Source organism: Cervus elaphus, chromosome 18 (assembly GCF_910594005.1).
Source record: "Cervus elaphus chromosome 18, mCerEla1.1, whole genome shotgun sequence".
In the NCBI taxonomy this organism is placed as follows: Eukaryota; Metazoa; Chordata; class Mammalia; order Artiodactyla; family Cervidae; genus Cervus; species Cervus elaphus.
Window position 1 is genome coordinate 112,952,314 of NC_057832.1, and position 23,652 is coordinate 112,975,965.

The 23,652-nt window shown below is 38.2% G+C and overlaps 2 protein-coding genes across 2 annotated transcripts; both read left to right on the forward strand.

The window, feature by feature from the left end:
- The first annotated feature begins 2,194 nt into the window (after positions 1-2,194).
- LOC122674408 (olfactory receptor 13-like) lies at positions 2,195-3,127 on the forward strand. Its single transcript, XM_043872708.1, has one exon. The coding sequence runs from the start codon at positions 2,195-2,197 to the stop codon at positions 3,125-3,127; it is 933 nt and encodes a 310-aa protein (XP_043728643.1).
- A 12,368-nt stretch (positions 3,128-15,495) lies between these two features.
- Positions 15,496-16,428, forward strand: LOC122674409 (olfactory receptor 2A1/2A42-like). The gene has a single exon (XM_043872709.1). The coding sequence runs from the start codon at positions 15,496-15,498 to the stop codon at positions 16,426-16,428; it is 933 nt and encodes a 310-aa protein (XP_043728644.1).
- The last annotated feature ends 7,224 nt before the right edge of the window (positions 16,429-23,652 follow it).

Below are 23,652 nucleotides of genomic sequence, written 5' to 3' on the forward strand. Positions count from 1 at the left end.
CATGAAGGTATTGTGGGCTCCATACAACACTCATCTCTAGACACACACGTTCCTTAATTGCCTTTGTGACTTCTGGTCAAATATATTTGAGCATCATTTTCATTGCCTGTTAGGCTTTACTGTCACTCTTCAATATCATGCAAAAGTGTATTTTCATTCACGTTCCAGTTTTGCTGGAAATATCAATGTGTTAATACAATCAGTATCTGAATGGTTATTTTTGACTGGTAGCTATCTATAAGTAAGGAGCGAAGTGTGTGTGAATTTCTGCTAAATATTTAATATTTTGAAAGGCCAATACCTTTTTATTTAAAAAAAAAAAACAACTAGGCTTGAAGTATCACATACAGAGAGAAGTCAAATATTTAAATATTTAAGAAAGAATATTCAGTTTTTGGATTCAGTTCAGTTCAGTTCAGTTGCTCAGTCATGTTCGACTCTTTGTGACCCCATGGACTGCAGCACACCAGGCTTCCCTGTCCATCGCCAACTCCCAGAGCTTGCTCAAACTCATGTCCATCAAGTTGGTGACGCCATCCAACCATCTCATCCTCCCTTGTCTCCTCCTCCTCCTGCCTTCAATCTTTCCCAGCATCAGGGTCTTCTCCAATGACTCAGTTCTTTACAGGTAGCCAAAGTATTGGAGTTTCAGCTTCAACATCAGTTCTTCCAATGAATATGCAGGACTGATTTTCTTTAGGATTCACTGGTTGGATGTCCTTGCAGTCCAAGAGACTCTCAAGAGTCTTCTCCAACACCACAGTTCAAAAGCATCAATTCTTTGGCATTCAGCTTTCTTTATAGTCCAACTCTCACATCCATCCATACTACGAGAAAGACCATAGGTTTAACTAGACAGACCTTTGTTGGCTAAGTAATGTCTCTGCTTTTTATTATGCTGTATAGGTTGATCATAGCTTTTCTTCAGTTTTTGGATTAGTGTACAAGTAGTTTTATGTTTATGTGAGAAAACAAGGGTCTGAGCCATGTGTATGAGCATACAATTCATATCATTGATATTTCCACCCTCAGAACAATGGTAGGTAAAATGGAAATTAATAAACATAAAATGATTCGTGTGTCTGGATATGACACTTACCACTGGAATAGTAACAGGGGTGTAACAATGGAAATGGGATGATTTGTAAATGTTTATAGTTCTATTGCCATTTAAATTGAGATTTATTATTCATTCTTGCTCTCTCCAAGACAAGATGGTCTTACATAAAAGATGGGAATGAAATTAAACCAAGAGGGGCAATATTATGTTTATACTTGCATTCTAATTGTGGAATCTTAGAATAAGAAAGATTATTTAGTTCAATCTTTCAAGAAATTCAGAGACCCCTTTCCAGCATCTCTCCCAGAGGTCCTCTAGTTATTGCCAATCACCTGTAGAGTCAGTGTCTGAAAGAGTATTTCTAGAGTATATATCAATAATGAGTTCTAATCTAATGAAAGTATTGATTTTGTTTTTATGTTTAGATAAACAGCACAGTACAAATCTATTCAGTCATTCATATAAATGTTCATCTGAATATTGTGAAAAATTCAATGTGAAAGAAGAGATTATAGGCTGAAAACAGGATTTTACACTTGAACAAGCAGAGATTTTGTGCACGATTAGTTGTGGAGGTAACCACTAAGATGAAGAAGTGGAAAGTGTGTCTCAACAGGCAGGGAAATGGTTAATTTCTAATGGTGTATTTTGGAAAATGGTACATCTACTCTTAGTACGCACTGTCCTTGATAAACCCTTCTAACTCAAAATTTGATGTATTGCAGCTTTAGGACATTAGCGTGTATATCAGGTAAGGGTCATAGTCTGGGACAAAATACAGATACGTTAATATAAGCAAAGAAGAATAGAATTTATTTCAATGATATGAGGTATTTCACTGAATGAAACAAAAACTATATATTTGATTAACATGTGGCAACATGCTTATTTTGAAAATTTAGCCTCTTAAAAACTTAAGAAAGAAAATATATGTATATATGTGTTTATGTATATATGTGCATTGTAGGATTATCAAATAAATTATTTAAACTTTCATTTGAAAACAGAAAAATTCACTGCAGGTGTTTCTTAATACATTTTTACACCACAGAAAAGTATAAGTTGACATAAGTCTATTTTCAGAGACTTCTCTTTAACCCTGGACATCAACTCAGTTCCTTCTGTCGTAGGGGTATGGGAGACAATATGACCTCTGTCACTGAGTTCATCCTCCTGGGATTTCCTCTTGACACAAAGACTCAGATGCTCCTCTTTGGTCTCTTCTCCCTGCTCTATGTCCTCACCCTGATGGGGAACGGGGTCATCCTGGGGCTCATCTCACTGGACTCCAGACTGCACACCCCCATGTACTTCTTCCTCTCACACCTGGCCATCGTTGACATGGCCTATGCCTGCAACACGGTGCCCCAGATGCTGGTCAACCTCCTGAGTCCAGCCAAGCCCATCTCCTTTGCTGGCTGCATCACACAGACCTTTCTCTTCCTGACATTTGCTGCCACAGAATGTCTGCTCCTGGTGGTGATGTCCTATGATCGGTATGTGGCCATCTGCCACCCCCTCCGGTATTCAGTCATCATGAACTGGAGAGTCTGCATCATGCTGGTGGTGACTTCCTGGACCATTGGAGTCCTTCTGTCTTTGGTTCATCTAGTGTTACTTTTACCCTTACCCTTCTGCATCACCCAGAAAATCGATCATTTCTTCTGTGAAGTCATGGCTGTTCTCAAACTTGCTTGTGCAGATACACACATCAATGAGATAATGGTATTGGCTGGATCGATTTCTATGCTAGTGGGACCCTTCTCCTCAATTATAATCTCATATATGTGCATCCTCTGTGCCATCCTTAGGCTCCAGTCTGGGGAAGGGCAAAGAAAAGCCTTCTCCACCTGCTCATCTCACCTCTGTGTGGTTGGACTCTTTTATGGCACAGCCATTATCATGTATGTTGGACCTAGGTATGGGAACCCCAAGGAACAGAAGAAATATCTTCTCCTGTTTCACAGCCTTTTCAATCCCATGCTCAATCCCCTTATCTATACGCTTAAGAATTCAGAAGTAAAGAATGCCATGAAGAGAGTGCTGGGAATAAAGAGAGTTTTATGAAGAGATGATCACATCAGGGTTGACAATGACCTAGGAGGAAATTATTTCAAAAGCTCTCAAGCCCAACCCTACATAAGATTATCTGAGATGCTTATTAAAAATAAAGTAAATCTCCTGACCCACCATTAGATCACTGATTCAATAGATGTGGGAAGTATTTTAGAAAACTGCACCTTTAAATATTATCATTATCCAAATATTACCAATAGCAGTTTGTGATGCTACTGAATGTTATAGACCAATATCTGGATATCACAGATCTAGAATAATAGTCTTTATAATTTCTTCATCAAGCTATGTTCCAGCCCCAGTCTCCCAAAATGCTTTCCTCAAATCTCCAGCTCTTGAAGAGGGCTTTAAAAATAAATTCTGGGGTCAAATGAGTTTGAGAGTTATTGTGTATTAGATGACTCGTTTTAGGGGGCTCACAATTCATACTATCACAGTAAAAACTGTAAAAATTCCTATGGTAAATACAGAAAAATTCTATTCCAGTTGTTAGCCAGTGTTTTCCAAACTTACTTGATCACATGAAATTTTTTAATAACGTTTCTTTAGAAATTTATTAGAACCGGAAATCTTGATATTGATTGATTCATTGTGAACACTTCCTGTAACTGTCTTCTCGAATCAAATGATTTTTGTTCCTGCAGAGTGATCCTGTAAAGAGGATGTAGGTCTAAATATGTAGTGCTCTTCTCTACTATCCGGAAATGATAAACCCAACCTTCTACTTCTTGGAAAAGTATTCCAAAATACATCTCAGGAAATGATCTCATTCAGTTTCACAGTCATCTAAATTTGAGATTTAAAAAATTTATTCTGCATATATTTTCCTACTTACCCACTATATGAAATCAATCTATTTTTCTCGTTCAGGGATATAAAGAGAAAACCAAGTTTCTTAAAGGAATCTGAAAGAATTTGCAAAGCTGATTACCTAACTAGTGTATAAGCTTTAGAAAAGTTTGATTGCTGTGTTTAGAAAATAGAGACATGGGAGAAGTTCTATAAGAGAATATTCATAGAAACAGGTGCAGGATAAATATGATGGGTGAAAAGGAAATGAATAAAGATAAAATGCCCAAGAGGCTAGTCGATCCTTTGGAGATTAAGAACAAAACAAAATAGGGAAAATACATGATTTATTACTCACTGGTTATTCTTACAATGAAAAAACCTCAAATGATAGCAACACAAACAGAAATTTCCTGATACTCTATGTAGAATGCAGTATAGATTACTATAATCTCAAAAGACAGAATAAGTGAGGTATTTACACAGTTACAAAAATTTCCTCCTAGTGAAAAAAAACTTTTTTAAGTATCAATATTTTGAGGCTAAATACATAGACAGACAAAACTTTTAAGAAGTTTGTTAACCTGAGTTTTTTACTGCTGGAAGAAAATAACACTATTTTTAAGGGATATAAAAATAAATTGCATCTTTTGCCAATTATGCACTTTTAAATATTATTTTGGAGTATAGTCAAGTCCCAACCTCTTGGAAAGTGGTAAAGCTTGAGATAGGTAAAGGCTTTTAAGCACAGTTACAGAAATGTTTCAACTATAGGTTAAACCCTAGAGTAGATTGAAGAAGTGAGTTCTGTCAAGCTTTAGTAGAGTTAAGCTCTGCTGAACAATTAAGAATTTGGGAGATTAAAAGAGATTAGTTAATTGTATCAAAGTTTTATTTATATTATTGAACAAATATCATTTCAACAAGGGGATCAGGATTCTTTAATGTTGGTTGGGGTTAATGTTTAGTCCTTAATGAAGTTTATACTTACGAAAATACTGTTCTAATCCTATTAATTAACCATTATCTGTGGGAATTTTTAGTGATCAGACTACGAGATCAAAATGAGAACATTAGTGTTTATCCAGTGTGGGCCTTTTTCACTGGGAGGTTATGGTCACTGAAGAACTGACTGACTCTGAGATAACTCACAACATAATCATGTTTAATGTGGATGTCAATTTGAACCTTTATAATGATGGATATTTCCTCTCAGGAAAAGAATTACCTATACCCATTATCCAAGATCCTCCAATTTTCCTTTCAAAAATCTGAGAAATGAATTAAAAAAATAATGCTTCAATAAGCCTGGAGTCAGAGCTAAGGCATTTCAATAATACTGAAGGGTATTTTCTAAAATTAGAATGTTGTTCAGTTGCTCACTCATGTCTGATTCTTTGCATATGATGGAGTGCAACAAGTATTCTCTGTCCTTCTCCATCTCCCAAGTCAGCGATGCCATCCAGCCATCTTGTCCTCTGTTGTCCCCTTCTCCTTCTGCCTTCAATCTTTCCCAGCATCAGGGTCTTTTCAATGAGTTGGCTCTTCAAATCAGATGTCCAAAGTATTGGAGTTTCAGCTTCAGCATCAGTCCTTCCAATGAATATTCAGGACTGATTTCCTTTAGGATTGACTCCGTTGATCTCCTTACAGTCCAAGGGACTCTCAAGAATCTTCCCCAACACTACAGTTCAAAAGCATCTGTTCTTCAGTGCTCAGGCTTCTTTATGGTCCAACTCTCACATCCATACATGACCACTGGAAAAACCATAGCTTTGACCATACAGACCTTTTTCGGCAAAGTAATGTCTCTCCTTTTTAATACACTGTCTAGGTTTGTCATAACTTTTCTTTCAAGGAGCAAGCGTTTTTCAATTTCATAGATGCAGTCACCATCTGCAGTGATTTTGGAGTCCAAGAAAATAAAGTCTGTCACTGTTTCTACTATTTCCCCATCTATTTGCCATAAAGTGATGGGACCAGATGCCATGATATTAGTTTTCTGAATATTGAGTTTTAAGCCAGCTTGTTCACTCTCCTCTTTCACTTTCATCAAGAGGCTCTTTAGTTCTTCTTCGCTTTCTGCCATAAGAGTGATGTCATCTGCATATCTGTGGTTATTGATATTTCTCCTGGCAATCTTGATTCTGGCTTGGGCTTCATCCCGCATGGAATTTTGCATGATGTACTCTGCATGTGTGTTAAATAAACAGGGTGACAGTATACAGCCTTGGGGTACTCCTTTCCCAATTTGGAACCTGTCCATTTTTTCATGTCCAGTTCTAACTATTGCTTCTTTACCTGCATACAGGTTTCTCAGAAGGCAGGTCAGGTGGACTTGTATTCCCATCTCTTGAAAAATTTCCCACAGTTTGTTGTGATCCACACAGTCAAAGGCATTGGCATAGTCAATGAAGCAGAAGTAGATGTTTTTCTTGAATTCCCTTGCTTTTTCTGTAATCCAACAGATGTTGGCAATTTGATCTCTGGTTCCTCTGCCATTTCTAAATCCAGCTTGTTCATCTGGATGTTCTCAGTTCACATACTGTTGAAGCCTAGCTTGAAGTATTTTGAGCAGTACATTGCTAGCATGTGAAATGAGCACAATTGTACAATATCTTGAACATGTTTACTTTGCATTTGAGAACTTGTCACACCTAGTAATGTATTTTTGGCATGTTTATCATATATGATGGAATTCTCCATGCAAGAATGCTGGAGTAGGTAGCCATTCCCTTCTCTAGGTGTTCTTCCCAACTCAGGGATTGAACCTTCATTTCCTGCATTGCAAGCAGGTTCTTTACCATCTGAGCCACCTGGGAAGCCCAAATTTAGAATAAATTGTGCCAAAATTCTCATAATCAAAAAGCAATATCTATTAAGTAAAGTTGCTCTTTCTTGAGCAGTGATCTGTAAGCAAATTCTGCTTTAAATTCCCATTTTTTAGTATTTCAAATGATACATTGAACTTTTGATCTTTCAATACATAATTACTCCAGAAATACACTTAATAAAATATTTTACAGTTGTTAAGTTTTCATAAATTACAATTCCACATCTTTGATGACTTTGTGAAGATAGGTTTATCCTTGACTTGGATATTTTATTTTATCATTTAAAAGCCACTAGTTATTTTTTAAAAGCCACTAATTTGCAAACCAATTTTTAAGATAATTTGGGAGGTGTTTATATTATCAGTGTGTTGATTTTTATTTATTCTACTTTTAAATGGAAATTATCTTCAAATCTCAGTGGACCTTGTTATAACCATAGTGGTTATTGTTGTTCAGTTGCTAATTGACTCTTTGCAATCCCATGAGCTGAAATGTCCTGGGCTTCCCTGTCCTTCACTCTCTCCCAGAGTTTGCTCACACTCATGTCCATTGATTTGATTATGCCATCCAACCATCTCCTCATCTCCTCCTTCTGTCGACTCCTGCTTTTCCTACCCTCAGTCTTTCCCAGCATCAGAATCTTAAGATCAGTGATTGTATAAAATGTCCAGTGCTGACACATAATATAAATCTTTGAGAATACATTTATTGTATTGTAACTAAAATGTGACTATATTATATATGTTATTTTCCTTCGTATACATTTATGTTTTGTATATGGTTACTCTGATCATCTTTAGAAGTTGTCCACTATTAAAAGCTATGTCACCTTGATATGTAGAAAAAAATTGTTATTTTGGGATGATACATTTCCATACAGATTATTAGGTATCATAAACATTTATATTTATTATTGTCTTAGTTAAAATTTTTACTTTTTTAATGGTCAAAAGAACATAGAAAACTATGTCCTAATCTATTGTTTTCACAGTATTTTAGTTTTTCTTTTATGTATTAGTTTCCTGATTTCCACATTTCTCCAGGGTAAATGAACTTAGAAACCATGTCCTAACCTATTGTTTTCACAATATTTTGGTTTTTCTTTATGTGTTGGTTTCCTGATTTCCATATTTCTACAGGTCACCAAGAACATTAAAAGAAAGAAAGAAAAGTCCCAATATTTATGGATTGTCTAATATGCACCCGAAATGTCACACAATTAGAAGCCTGCTTTGGTATCCCCAAATGTGTGTTTCTTCTCACAGTGGGTCCATAGAGCAGGAACACAGGTGGACACATTCTCAAAACTTGGTAACTGTGCCCAGTTTCCCCCAAGTTTATGTCATGATCCCAGCAAGTCAGGAATCACACTATAATGCACTTATTAGTTCTTAACTTGCCTGATTGATTGATGTGAAATTTCCAAAATAGCATTTTAACTCCTTTATGTTCAGTAAAAGAATGCAGCAAAATTCAAATAAATATGACAACATCTGAGATACAAAATATTCTCTCATCCCCAGAAGAGGCAGGAGATTGCTAAGGGAAGCTGTCTTGGGGAGGGTCCTTTCCTCCACTTCTCTTAGGGACTGGACTCTGAATGGAGATTAGAGGCTCTCAGAAAATCCTCCCTTAGATGGTGTCTAATAAGTCCCTTGGGACACCTGTCCCTTTGGACTCCCCAGTCCATCCCCTGCCTCCATAACCAGCTCTCTGCAGCATCTGAACACCGTGAGTTGTTACCTGGAATCAGCTGCTTTTTCAGGATGCTTTCCTCCCACCTCTGCTCAACACAAGGGACCCACATCACACTGGGGAGAAGCTGAACTGCAGAGCTTAATGCCGGGAGCTTGTTCCTTGTCACACTGGTTCAGCTTCCTTACGGTTCAGCTGAAACATCTGGAGATTTGAGAACCACAGCAGTGCTGGGATTCATGAAATCCAAATAATGCCAAGTATTCAGGGACTGTAAGGAGTGATGTTTTCTCAGGGGGGTGCCCTGGGACTGTCTGTGGGGATGAGAAGGGAAACAGAAAAGGAGCCTTGCTTTGTCTCCCCTCCCCAGGGGAGCTGGGCATGTGCTACATGTCACAGCCACCCCTTCCAGTGAACCCTCAAGAGCTACAGCGAGGTTGAGCCCATCAGAGAATAAACCTCCTTTTCTGAGGATCTGGTCCCATTTCCAATCCAGAGCAGTGGTGAGGGCCCTACAGCTCCCATAGAAGCTCCCCAAGGCAGGACCCCAACCAGCCTGCAGATGCTTTCCTCTTCTGAGGTCTTGAGTCCAAATGAGGGCGCTAACCAGGTTGCCTTATTTTATTTTGCCATTTATTTCTCTTAGATTTGCTGTGGCATGTAGTTTTCTCTATTATTATTATTAGCTATCACTGCTACCACTAGAAGTCTCAGAAATAGAAATAAATATTCTCTGTTAATGGTAAAAATACATGCTCATCATTCATAGTCTATATGAGTAGTGTCAGTGGGAAATTAGATGCACATTTTATAAACAAAGTATGCAAGGGTGTTTAGGATTTGGCCAATTTTGTGTTATTGGTGGAGAAATATCTATGCAATAAAGATTTACTTGAAAAAGATGACACTAAGAAATAGAAGTAAAAGATTACTGTATTGTGGATTTAGATGGAACATTTGGAAATTTTCCAAGCTGAAGAAAACCAGTGTAGGTATATTATGGAAAGGTGTTGCTTTTCAGGATTATCAGCATATTGGTTATTGTATAAATTATGCATTTATAATTATTGTAGGCATAGTCATAATATATACTAAATCTATGAGAACATGTTTATTACAATGCATTTGGCTTCATAGCCAAATGGACACTAAATTCATGTCTTATATTTATCTTTCATTAAGTGTAGCATTAAAGACTATCAGGCAGCTAGAATGTACTCAGTAAGTATGAGTAACTTACATTTTCTGTAGGTTGGAGGATAAGTTTTTGTGATGGGGATGGAAAGAATAAAGAAAGGGACCAAGATGTTAAGGAGTGGAATAGCAAGGAAGGAGAAGGATGAGATCATCAATAATTCTTTACACTTTCTTTTTATAGGATGTTTCCATTTTATGTGCACATTTTTAATATATACCCCCACTCTTTCTCCTGAAGCATATTTTCACAGTCATGTCTTCACAGAGCCCAGAACCATCAACCTGCTTCATTATGTACTTCCACAGTACCTGGTATATAGGAAGCACTCAATAGTATGATCAATTATGAATCTGACAGTTCTTCTCTATGCCCAGCAGTGGTTCTTGTACCTGGGAAAAGTCACTTATCAGTCCTTACCCCATACAACAACTTTGCGAAGGCTTGGCTTAGCCCTACATAAGCACTAAGATGAATTAGTTTTCAGTTCTTCCTTATTACTTGCAAGTAAACACCCTTACAGTTCAGCTGAGCTACCGATAAACACAGGTGATCATCTTAGGAGTTCTGCTCCACACATGCCTACTACTTAAGAAAAGAACTTTCCAGCTCCCTATTGCTTCAAGATATACTTTTTAAGATATAGGTTTCATCAGGTTCTGATGTTTTATTTACATATGAAATGATTTCCTTCTTAAATATTTACCTTAGAACTTTAGAGTTGCCTGATTATTTATTAACCAGATAATAATTTGCCATTTTTGTAACTCTGGGACTGTACATATATAAATTAATAGACATCACTATGCTTAAAAGGTATGTTTGGGACTAGGATACTTCCCGTTCGACCCCACCAGCAGTTGAATCTGTTTGTATCCCATTTGACTGTTTTTAACTAATATTAGATATTTAGATAGCAAATAAAAATAAGAAAAAATAAAGGAGAAGTGTATCCAAACTTTAATTACTTAAAACACTTTATAAATTCTTTTGTTATTCTTATTAAAATTTTAAAATCCTATTTTAGTTCAAATCATCAGGGTAAAATTCTTTTGAATTCTATACTTTCTTTGGGACAAATGAGCTGTACTTGAAATAATGATAGTAGAATATATTTTAAAAGACACCAGATCTTTTGATAAGGGCATCACTATTTATATGTTTATTCATTTGTTTATGCTTATTACTTTGCCATTCAACAAATACTTATTAACTGCCAGGGGTATAAAAATGAATAAGCCTATTCCTCTGCTTTAAAGTAAATCAGATTTGAAATAAATATGCTACTGTGCTTAAAAGAATATTCATGCATTCTGACCTTTTTTATCTATATCTTCCAATTTCACTATAAAAAAATCATGGTTTGTACTGTATTTCTTTTTCCATTTATATTTGCCTGTGAAGGAAAATTGGAAAAGGAAAATTGCTGTTTTAGGAGGGGATGGATTCAAATATATTGTATATCTTTCACAGCAAAATATTCTTGTATGTTTTATGTGCTTAAAAAATATAGAAAGTTTGTTAAGCACAGAAATGTTTAATATTAACCTAAAGTCAAATACTATAAAGAAAGCTGAGCACAGAAGTATTGATGTTTTTGAACTGTGGTGTTGGAGAAGACTCTTGAGAGTCCCTTGGACTGCAAAGAGATCCAACCAGTGCAATCTAAAGGAAATCAGTCCTGGGTGTTCATTGGAAGGACTGCTGTTGAAGCTGAAACTCTAATACTTTGGCCACCTGATGCGAAGAGCTGACTCATTTGAAAAGACCTTGATGTTGAGAAAGATTGAAGGCAGGAGGAGAAGGGGACAAGAGAGGATGAGATGATTGGATGGCATCACCGACTCACTGGACATGAGTTTGGGTAAACTCCAGGAGTTGGTGAGGGACAGGGAGCCCTGGTGTGCTGCAGTTCATGGGGTCGCAAAGAGTCAGACATGAGTGAGCGAGTGAACTGAACTAAAAAGTCAAATAATCCCTGGTCATATATAAGGACTTTTTATTGCATTACTTAGGTTACTTTTGTGTCCAGGCAATTTGACAACTTATGAATAATGCTGAGGAGGAAACATACATCTCATCTCTTGTTGTTAGGAAGGGATCCATTTCTTTCCCTGAGTTTCGCTTTAGTGAGGTTACGTTGGTCTGGGGTCTGGTCCTCACTTTCTAGATCCAGTTTTGGAAAGTGTTCAGGAACTACATCACGCTATGTAAAGCACAGTCGGATAATGCATAAGCCAGAACATCTAAATGTTTTCATTTAGAATTTGCACTGCAATTGCATAATAAGCAAACAACTTTGCTGAGTGATGCATTCCTCTTTTTCGTTGGTGGCTCAGCTGGTAAAGAATCCGCCTGCAATGCGGGAGACCTGGGTTCAATCCTTGGCTTGGGAAAATGCCCTGGAGAAGGGAAAGGCTTCCCACTCCAGTATTCTGGCCTGGAGAATTCCATGGGCAGATAGTCCATGGGGACATGAAGAGTTGGACACGATTGAGCGTTCTCTTAAGTGTTAAGTCTTTAGTTAAATGGTGAATTGGTGAACACAAAATCAGAGCAGGAGGGGCTAGTCAGGGATCTTACTGACGAGCATTATTGAGGCTGGTCATCCAAACCATCCATCTAGACTGTGGACATAGAATTGCCTGATGCGTAGAGTCCTTGTGTCAACTGGTCAGGCTTCCCTTTCCCTGAAGGTCTGTAAGACGCACAGACAGCGCGGCCTCTCTGACCTCTGTCTGTGCTCTGTACGGAGCAGCTCCTTCCTTTCACCCACAGTCTTTCTTTCTCTAACAGGAACTCACTCAAGTGACTACATTTGCGGTCAATCGCATCTTTCTGCCCCGCCTCCCTAGTACTGTTTCAAAGCACCTTAGGTGGACTTCTGGAGATTCCCAAAACTCATCAGTCATGTGTTTCTTGATATTATCTTCTTTTTACCTATAGGTTGTTATTCTCATCAGTTCGGTATATGTTTCCAAGTTTCTCTCTGAAAATTCAATTCTGTCTCTTACATCCATGTTGATATCTCCACTGGTATTGAGGATAGGTAAATTAGGCGTGGCCAAAAACAGCGCCTTTTTTCACACTAATCCTAAAAATAGCTAAACCTCAAGTTACTTTTTTTTTCAATGGCACTGACAAATGTTTGCACTAAAAATAATGTTGAATTTTGACATAGTTGATTGAGGAAACTATCATCCAAGATACAAGGTAAGAAAATAAAGTTTAATTTACCAAATCACAAACTCATAGACTAGATATCTTACCACTGAGATCCTAATGCTGCCATTTGTCAAGAGGAAAGCTGAATTTATCATTGTTTCTGTTAGATACTTATAAAGTATGTATTAATCCTTATTGCTGATTTCAGTCACTGTTCTTTTTTTGTTTACATGGTAATATGTTTTGGATTTCAGACATAAAACATTTCCCAAATATGGAGGATTGAATTAATAGCAAGATGGGTCTAGTTCCTGATTCTAGACTATGATCAATCTTATTCGCTTTTAAAAAATGTTTTCCAGTTTTATATAGATATCATTAATATATAGTATTATCTAAATTTAAGGTATACACTGTAATGATTTAAGTTACAAATGCTGTAAAATGATCACCACAATAAATCTAGTAAACATCTATCATAGCATATAGTTAACTGGTACTCTAGTATAAAATAATTTTTTAAATTTTAAAACTAAAAAATAAATTTAAAAATCCATCTCACTTATTGATAACCGAAAAAAGAGAAACTGTTTTTTTTCTTGTGGTTAGAAGTCATAGGGTTTTGAATGTCTTACACCTTTTAAATACACCTCAGAGTAATGTTAATTATATTCATTATGGTAACTACAGTCACTAGTACTTATTTATCTTATAACTAGAAGCTTGTCCCTGTTGAGTATGTTCATCTAGTTTCCCCTCCATACCTACCCTTCAATCCTGGTAACCACAAATGTAATCCCTTGTCTATCAGTTTGGTGGTTGGTTTTTAGCTCCGACATATAAATGAGATCATGCAGTATTTGTTTTTCTTTGTCTCATTTATTTCACTAAGCAGAATGCCCTCAAGGTCCGTTCATGTCACAAATGGCAGGATTCCCTTCTTTCTATGGCTGAATACATACAGACACACTCTCTCTACTTCTGTATCCTCTCATCTGTTGGAGAACACTTAGGCTGTTTCCATGTCTTGACTATTGTGAGTAATGCTGATGTGAGCATGGGGGTACAGATTACTTTTTGAGTTAGTGTTTTTTTTCCTTCAGATAAATGCCCAGGAGAAACTGCCAGATCGTATGGTAATTCCATTTTTATTTTCAGGGAAACATTCCTATTGTTTTTCACAGTAACTGTAACAATTTTCACTTCCACCAACAGTGTAAAAGGGTTCCCTTTCCTTCACATCTTTGTCAACATTTGTCATCTCTTATCTTTTTTATCATAACCCTTCTAACAGGCATGATGTGATATGTCACTGTGATATTGATTTAATTTGTCTGATATTGAGTGAAACTGAATAACTTTTCAGGTACCTGTTGGTTATCTGTATATATTCTTTGGGAAAAAGTCCACTCAGATTCTTTATCCACATTAGATTGGATTATTTGCTTTTTTGCTGCTGAGTTGTATGGGGTTTTTTAATATATATTTTGAATATCAACCCCTTGTTCAATATATGTGGTTTGAAAGTAGTTTTTCCCATGCCTTATGTTGTCTTTTCATTCTGTTCATCTTTTCATTTTTCTGCTGTGCAGACCTTTTAGTTTGCGGTAGTGCCACTTGCTTATTTTTTATTTTGCTTTAGATGTCATGTCAAAAATTCATTGCCAAGAGCCGTGTCAAAGATCTTTTATTTTATGTTTTATTTATTTCTCTGTAGTTTCAGTTCTTATGTTTAAGACTTTAATCCACTGTTTTGCTAATTTGTGTGAGTGGTGTAAGATAGGAGTCTAATTTCATTCTTTTATATATGAATATCCAATTTGCACATTTACTGAATACTGTCCTTTCTCCATTGAGTATTCTTGGCTCTCTTGTTAAATATTAGTTGAATATATTTGCAGGGACTTATTTCTATGCCCTCAATCCTGTTTAATTGGTCTGTGTTTCTGTTTTTATGCCAGTAATGTACTGTTTTGACTACTGTAACTTTGTAATATAGCTTGAGATCTAGAAGTAGAAAGCCTTAAGCTTTGTTCTTCTTTCTCAGGATTGCCTTGGCTATTCTGGGATTTTGGCGATTCCTTAAATATCTAGGATTATTTTTCTAGTTCTGTTACAAATACCATTGGAATTTTGATAGGGGCTGCACTGAATTCATCTATGGCTTTTGGTAACATGTACTAATTCTTCCAATCTATGAACATGGGATTTAAATACCAATTATTTCTGATTCCTTCTACTACCCGGGAGTTCTCCTACTGATTTGGACCTAAGTAGCTCTGAGACAATCCATATTTCATGATTATTTTCTTTGTAATCTGGTTTGATATATCTTAATTTCATGACAGTGTCAGTGGCTCTAGGTAAGACTTTGTGGATACATATTTCTCTTCTGTAAAATTGAATATTAGATCGACAATTTAGTTTATTGAACACTTAAGTTTATTTAGATAGATAAGCCTGTCTATCTTTTTTGCATCCTTTTGATTCCTTTTTCTTTCTTTTTTGCTTCCTTCTTCCTTCCTTTCACCCTTCCCTAACCTTTCTATTCTTTCTTTCCTTATTTATAATTCAATGAGTTCTTAAAGATGTTTATTAATAGTTTTCCATATGCCAAAAATATGTGAGGTATTAAATAAGATAGATGTCACATAGCTGCCTGGTTCTCTCTTAATAGTGAAATGGAGAAAAATCAGACGATGGTGACAGAGTTCATCCTACTGGGATTTTGTCTTGGTCCAAGGATGCACTTATTCCTTTTTGGACTCTTCTTCCTGTTCTATCTCCTCACCCTGATGGGGAACGGGGTCATCCTGGGGCTCATCTCACTGGACTCCAGACTGCACACCCCCATGTACTTCTTCCTCTCACATCTGGCCACCGTTGACATGGCCTATGCCTGCAACACGGTGCCCCAGATGCTGGTCAACCTCCGGAGTCCAGCCAAGCCCATCTCCTTTGCTGGCTGCATCACACAGACCTTTCTTTTTCTGACTTTTGCTCTGACAGAATGTCTGCTCCTGGTGGTGATGTCCTATGATCGGTATGTGGCCATCTGCCACCCCCTCCGATATTCTGTCCTTGTGAGCTGGAGAGTCGGCATCAGCCTGGTGGTGACTTCCTGGGCATGTGGCTCCCTCCTGGCCCTGGTCCATGTGGGTCTCCTCCTAAGGCTGCCCTTCTGTGGGCCTCATGAAATCAACCACTTCTTCTGTGAAATCCTGTCTGTCCTCAAGCTGGCCTGTGCTGACACCAGGCTCAACCAAGCTGTCATCCTTGCTGCTTCCGTGTTGGTCTTGGTCGGGCCCCTCGGCCTGGTGCTGCTCTCCTACGTGCGCATCCTGGCTGCCATCCTGAGGATCCAGTCAGGTGAAGGCCGCGGAAAGGCCTTCTCCACCTGCTCCTCCCACCTCTGTGTGGTCGGGCTCTTCTTTGGCAGTGCCATCGTCACGTACATGGCCCCCAAGTCCCGCCACCCTGAGGAGCAGCAGAAGATCCTTTTTCTGTTTTACAGTCTTTTCAACCCCATGCTGAACCCGCTGATCTACAGCCTGAGGAATGCAGAGGTCAAGGGTGCCCTGAGGAGAGCACTGTTCAAGGAGAGTCATTTCTAACTGGTGACATTTGAATCCAAAAAAGTTCTCTGCTCTCTTATGTGTGCTTTGATGACACAAGAATAAGACTTCCCTCTTCCTTTGAAGGAAAAGTTTTAGCTATATTGCATTCATTGATTTTTCTATCAGATGTGACTTTATTGTTATTGTTCAGTCACTAAGCAGGTCCCATGAATTCCATGAACTGCACTCCAGGCTTCCCTGTCTTTCACTATCTCCCAGAGTTTGCTCAAACTCACGTCCATTGAGTCAGTGATGCTATCCCACCATCTCATCTTCTGTCACCCCCCTTCTCCTGTCCTCAGTCTTTCCCAGCATCAGAGTCTTCCAATGAGTCAGCTCTTCACATCAGGTGGCCAAAGTATGGAGCTTCAGCTTCAGCATCAGTCCTTCCAGTGAATATTCAGGGTTGATTTCCTTTGGGATTTACTGGTTTGATCTCCTTGCAGCCCAAGGGACTCTCAAGAGTTTTCTCCAGCAACACACTTCAAAAGCATCAGTTCTTTGGCACTCAACCTTCTTTATGGTCCAACTCTCATGTCAGTACATGACTACTAGAAAAATCATAGCTTGGATAATACTATGATCTTTTTCTTTGATAGCTCTGAATTTAATATCTCTGAAATTAACATTTATTTAAATTGATTTCCTGAGTCTACAAAATTGAATGTAGTCTTTCCACTTTCCTGCCCTAACTATATTAGCGCACCAATTGTATAGGTCACAAGATTTGGAAGAAAAAAGAAAGTTACGAAGGGAAGTGATCTTCAAAGCCTGGAAGCACACTTGTCCACTCTCAAAAATTGCACCCCCCCCCCCCCCGTTCAAGAATAAGTCAGAGATGTCTAGCTAGTTGGGCTCCATAATGTTGAAAAATCTCATATGAAAATTGTTGAGTCATATTAGGGAGTTAACAAGCAGGCTGATTGAAGGAACATAATTAATACAAGGTATTTTGGAGATCCAAACCAGTCAATCCAAAAGGAATTGTACTGCAAGGAGATCCAACTAGTCAATCCTAAAGGAAATCAGTCCTGAATATTCATTGGAAGGACTGATGCTGAAGCTGAAACTCCAAGATTTTGGCTACCTGATGTGAAGATTTGACTCCTTGGAAAAGACCTTGATGCTGGGAAAGATTGAAGGCAGGAGAAAGGGGCAACAGAGGATGAGATGGTTGGATCACATCACCTACGCGATGGACATGAGTTTGAGCAAGCTCTGGGAGTTAATGAAGGACAGGGAAGCCTGACGTGTGGCAGTCCATGGGGTTGCAAAGAGCCAAACACGACTGAGTGACTAAACTGAGCTTAACTGATTTTGGAGAAAGCAGGAAAGATCAAGGAAAAGCTTGCTCATGGGGTGGAAATAGTATGTTGTTTACAGCTTTGGGGGTAAACTGATTAGTTTGTGGCTATTAAAGATTAAAACTAGGTCGATAGTGGGTACAAACAGTTTCTGTTGTTTTTTAGATTCCCAGAAAATGTTGTGTGTTGAATGTAAGTTATGTAGATGTACAGACTGTCTGTGTATATTATTTTCTAGTGTGTTTTCAATAGTAATTTCATAGAAAATTTTACCTGATAGTATAAGTGGCTAGTATGGTATGACTGGCTCTTCTGCCTTGTGGTAATTATTCTGTTTTACAAACCAAATGGTCAGAGTTGAGTCCCATATGTTTGACATAATTTTTTCAGGGTGTTACTTTTAAATCCACTTTATAACTTGCCCTGAGGCAAGGATGGCCACTTTCCTCCAGACTCTTCTTCAATTTCACAGTAACAGTGAACAGAAGGGTTGTTCAGTAGAATAAGGGTGTGGCCTTCATTTGGGCTTTAATAACTTCTCAAACCTGCTCTTAATTACTGTGTGTGGGCAACAGTGCTTACTGACTGTGGAAAGAAAGTGGGTTTTTATAATAAGAGTTAAGGTTTGAATTAATCACTCAGTGCTGTAGACTCCATACTTATATCGATCATTTACATGGATCATCTTGTTCAGTCATCATAACATATCCTGGAAGAGGGCCCTATTGTCAGTCTGTTTTATGTATGCATGTACCAGAAATATAGTGCCAGACTTTTACCCAGACAGTCTGACTCCCAAGCCTTGTATACTTAACTATAACAATGTCATAGATCAATATCATTGTAATTCAATAAAGAAGTCTAAGATATCCCAAGGAAGAATATGTAACTGAAGAAGTATCTCTGCACTGTCTAATGTTGTAAAGTGAGCTGCTCTTTGCTCTCCGAGGCCTGGAATATCAGAGACCATTTATGAGAGGTTGGTTGTCTTGGACAGTAAAACCTATGAACAGATTTGCAAAAGGTATTGGAGTTCTAGAGGAATGCAGACCATGAAGAAGGTGAGAATTAAGTCTACTCTCACTGAGATTGGTGACTTAGTTCAGCTAAGATCAAAAATCATTACAAAGACAACAACACCCTCTGTCTTTCTCTCTCTCTATCTCCATTTCTGATTTTGTCTCTCTGTTTCTCTCACTACAGGCCAGGCACTGCACTTTACAAGAATTATTTCATTTCATCCTCAGAAATAGCCCTTTGAGGCAAGAGACAATCCCCACTTTACACATAAGGAAATGGAGGCAGAGGGATTGAGTAACTCACCCACTTCACAGCGAATGACAGTCCAGTGCAGGATTGTAGTAAGGCAGTCTAATTCTTGACCCTATAATCATTACCATTGGGTAGTGGACTCTCTAGAGCAGACCTATGGGTAAAATCAGGGAAATCGAGAGGCTGAATCAAAGCAAGTGACTCAGACCAGTGAGGGCATTGGGCTTTCAAAAGCAAGGACTTGCATTTGCTAAAGAAAGCAGCTTGACTCCAAAGAGATATATGAACAGTGGGTGTAGTAACAAGGAAGAACTGTGGCTCCAAGGGTCAGAGATGGAGGCGGTTCTCTGGAAATGAGCTGAGAAGTGAAAGAAAACCAATGCAAGAGAAGACTGATGCCTCAGTTTCTCCCTGGCTCCTCACCAGCAGAGAACAGGCAGAATGGATGCTTGATAGTATTTTGTCTAAAATGAGCCCTTTCCCAAGACAAATGTCCCATTTGTTCATTTGTTTATTTTGCTTTTATTTCCCTTACTCTAGAAGGTGAGTCAAAGAATATCTCACTGCAGTTAATGTCAAAGAGTGTTCTGCCTATATTTTCCCCTAAGAGTTTTATATTTTCTGGCCTTTCATTTAGGTCTTTAATCTATTCTGAGTTTATTTTTGTGAATGGTGTTAGGGAGTGTTCTAATTTCATTCTTTTATGTGAGCTGTCCTGTTTTCCCAACACCACTTATTAAAGTGACTGTCTTTTCTCCATTGTATATTCCTGTTTCCTTTGTCAAAGATAAGGTGCCCATAGGTAGAGAGCACCAGGTTTATCTCTGGGCTCTCTATCTTTTGCCATTGGTCTATATTTCTGTTATTGTGCCAGTACCATACTGTCTAGATTCTTGTAGCTTTGTAGTATAGTTTGAAGTCAGGAAGATTGATTCCTCCCGCTCCATTTTCCTATCTCAAGATTGCTTTGGCTCTTCGGTCTTTGTGTTTCCATACAAATTGTAAAATTTCTTGTTCCAGTTCTGTGGAAAATGCCATTGGTAATTTGACAGTGATTTCGTTGAATCTGAGGTTTATTTTATGTAGCAGTCATTTTGACAATATTAATTCTTCCAATCCAAGAACATGATATATCTCTCCATCTGTTTGTGTCATCTTGATTTCTTTCATCAGTGTCTTAGAGTTTTCTGCATATAAGTCTTTGGTCTCCTTAAGTTTATTCCTCAGTATTTTATTCTTTTTAATGCAGTGGTCAATAGAATTGTTTCCCGAATTTCTACTTTTGACCTTATATTGCTAGTATATACAAATGCAACCGATTTCTGTGTATTAATTTTGTGTCCTGCAGCTTTACCAAATTCATTGGTGAGCTCTAGTAGTTTTCTGGCAGCATCTTTAGGATTGTCTATGTATACTGTAATGTCATCTGCAAACAGTGACACTTTTACTTCTCTTCCAGTTTGAATTCACTTTGTTTCTTTTTCTTCACTGGTTTCCATATCTCGGACTTCCAAAATTATATTGAATAAAAGTTGCAAGAGAGGAATCTTTGTCTTGTTCCTGATCTTAGAGAAACTGCTTTCAGCTTTTCACTGTTGAGTATATTAGAGTTTGTCATATATGACCTATATTATGTTGAGATATGTTCCCTCTGTGCCAACTTTATGGAGAGTTTTTATCATAAATGGATATTGAATTTCATTAGAAACTTTTTCCTCGTCTACTGAGATAATAGTATGGTTTCTGTTATTCAGTTCATTATTGTGGTGTATCATGCTGATTAATTTGCAGATATTGAAAAAAATCTTTGCATCCCTGGAATAAATCCCCCTTGATCTTGGTGTATGATACTTTTAATGTACTGTTAGATTCATTTTCTGGTGTTTTGTTGAGGATTTTTGTGTCTATGTTCATCAATTAATATTTGCTGTACTTTTCTTTTTTCTCATGGTATCATTGTCCAGTTTTGGTATCAGAGTGATTGCAGCCTCATAGAATGAGTTTGGAAGTATTCCTTCCTCTGAAATTTTTTGGAATAACTATGGAATATTAGGTGTTAATTCTTTCCTACATTTTGGATGGAATTCACCTGTGAAGGCAACTTATGCTGGACTTTTGTTTAGTGGAAATTTTTAAATCACTGATTCCATACCAGTACTTGTAGTGTAGTTGGTCTCTTCATGTTTCTTTCAATTCTTCCTGTTCAGTCTTGAGAGATTGTACCTTTCTAAGAATTTATCCATTTCTTCTAAGTTATATATTTTATTGGCATATAGTTGTTTATGGGCCTTTGTAGTCCACAAATATTTCCAACTTTTTGAGCTAGGACATTGATCTTTTGCTGCTGCCCGCAGACTGAAGCTTACACTATCAGCTATCCTGGTAACCAGACCTTTGGATCCAGACTGAGCTACAACACTGGTTCTCTTGAATATCCAGCTTGATGAATGCAGACCTGGGGGCTGCTCAGCCTCAAGCAGGAAGATATTAGACCCTGGACAGGGAAGCAGGGGCCGACTTAAGGTTTCCTCTGTGCTGTCTTTTCCACCCCTGGCTACCAAGCTGCAGAGAAGGCAGTAGCTGTTGCCCCTTAGGCTGCCCTGTTCTCCCTGAAGAGTTTCACTTTCTGACTGGGTGTGTTCAAGAAAACATAGGGGTAAGACATTTGAGACAGAAATTGCTGGCGAGAAGTTCTTGAATTGGCAAGAGGGACGACATTTATAGTATTAAGTTGTAGACTGGCCTTGCTGGAAAAAACTAATAACTCCATAGGAAGAGAAGATAACTTAAGATAAATGCAAAAATTCAGTAATTTTGTCAGTGTGTGTGTTAAGGTTGAATGAACTGTCATCTGATTGCATCTAACTTCTCATTTACCCTCACTCAGTAGCTAAGACTATGCGTGGAAGGATTTATGGGAGATTTAATGAAAGAGGAAAAAAAAAACACCTGAGAGAAGAGACTAGGAAATACAGTAGGATTTCTGGGAACATCAAAGGCCAAATCGATGTGAATTCTCATGAATTTAAGGGATCTGAGTCATCATGTATGTGTGTTTTTCTGTGGATCTGTGGGTACAGGCAAAGCCGTGCATCATCTAAATTCAATGCTTACCAGACTGTGCTGACAACAGAGAGGGGACAATGGCCTCTCTAAATGTAAGATGTATATTTAGTGGAAAATGTTTTCAAAATGGGACAAATACCGAAGGAATAGGGTAGAGCAGGAAAGCATTTAGGCAATAAGATTCAGTCTATGTGATTTTCCCAGTAGTGAGTAATATTTGCAATGGAAAATTTTGATAATTATTGCATATTAACACTTTTCAGCAGACAGAGATAATTCACTCCCTGAGAAAGATCCAGTCCTTAGAGGGGCTACCTTAATAATCTCCATGGGAGGTCACATTTATTGCATCATGAATCTTTCCAAAAGTAGGATATGGAGACAGGATCAATTTCAAGATCAAAGACATAATACATGTATATCCTTGGGAATTCTACTGTGGGACATAATCAATGAAATAAAATTTATCACTTAGATTTTTATTTCAAGAGTCTCTTGAGTACAGACATCTTTTCCATTCTTCCTCAGTTCTTACTTCTCTGCATAAGCAGGTTCACACATGTGAACACACATGCACATGCACACACACACTCACAGATAATAATGCAAGAGACCCAAGACAGGATGAGTAGGAAAGACATAGAATGCTGAGAATATGGTTTGTAATTTGTTCCCTGGACTCCACAGGTGTGTCACTGGGGAATGGGTTGGTCTTATTGAATCAGACTATAAAGCCCTCACATATATAGAAGATCCTGGGCACCCGTGAGTCCTGCCCTCTCTGTCAGGGCAGAAAAGGGATCTGGGACTCGTCATCTACTGCACTTGCTTCTGGGAGCAAGTGACTAACTCCAGCCACTCCCCATCTCTGTGAGTTTTCCAGCCCAGTTTGAGAAAAATAGCAGACGTAGTACCACAAGTCCTCTTTATATTAATAGAAATCATTACTTTTATACTGGTTAATGACGGACAGAGGAGCAGGGCAGAAGGCTGGCAGAAATCATCAGGTTTATGAAGAAGAAAAAGCCACCTTTGTGAAGACCCCTTTCTTGAACTGTGCTGAGGTCTCAGAGTCACATCTGATACCCATGCTGTCTAAACATAGATTTCTTTTTCTTCTTGATCAGACCCCCTCCCTGGTCGCACGTATGGGAAGAGGCTGATGAAACTCAATGCCTCTCAGTCGTGGCATCAAACTGAAAGGGATGTAAGAGACCTCTGACCCTGTTGCCTCCTGAAGCTGGGGGTGTGCATTTACTATTTCTCATTTCTTCCTCTGCTGACCAGCTTCTCACACTGCACCTTGGAAACATCCTCCTGCCGGGGAAGTGAGGAAAGCTAGCATGCCCGTCTTCTGCCCACGAGGGAGATGTTAGTAAGTGGCAGGACGAAATCCTGTAGCTACTTGGTAAAGATCTCACCATTATTTCTTTTGTAGCAGGAAGGTGGGTACAGGAGCCCGTTTAGCTTACCATGGTTTCTTACCAGAATTTCTCTCCAGGGACAGTTGTCCTCATCTGAGGAAAATCCTGCATCATCTCCTGGAGTAGGTTAACATCACTACCATTGTCACTTATCA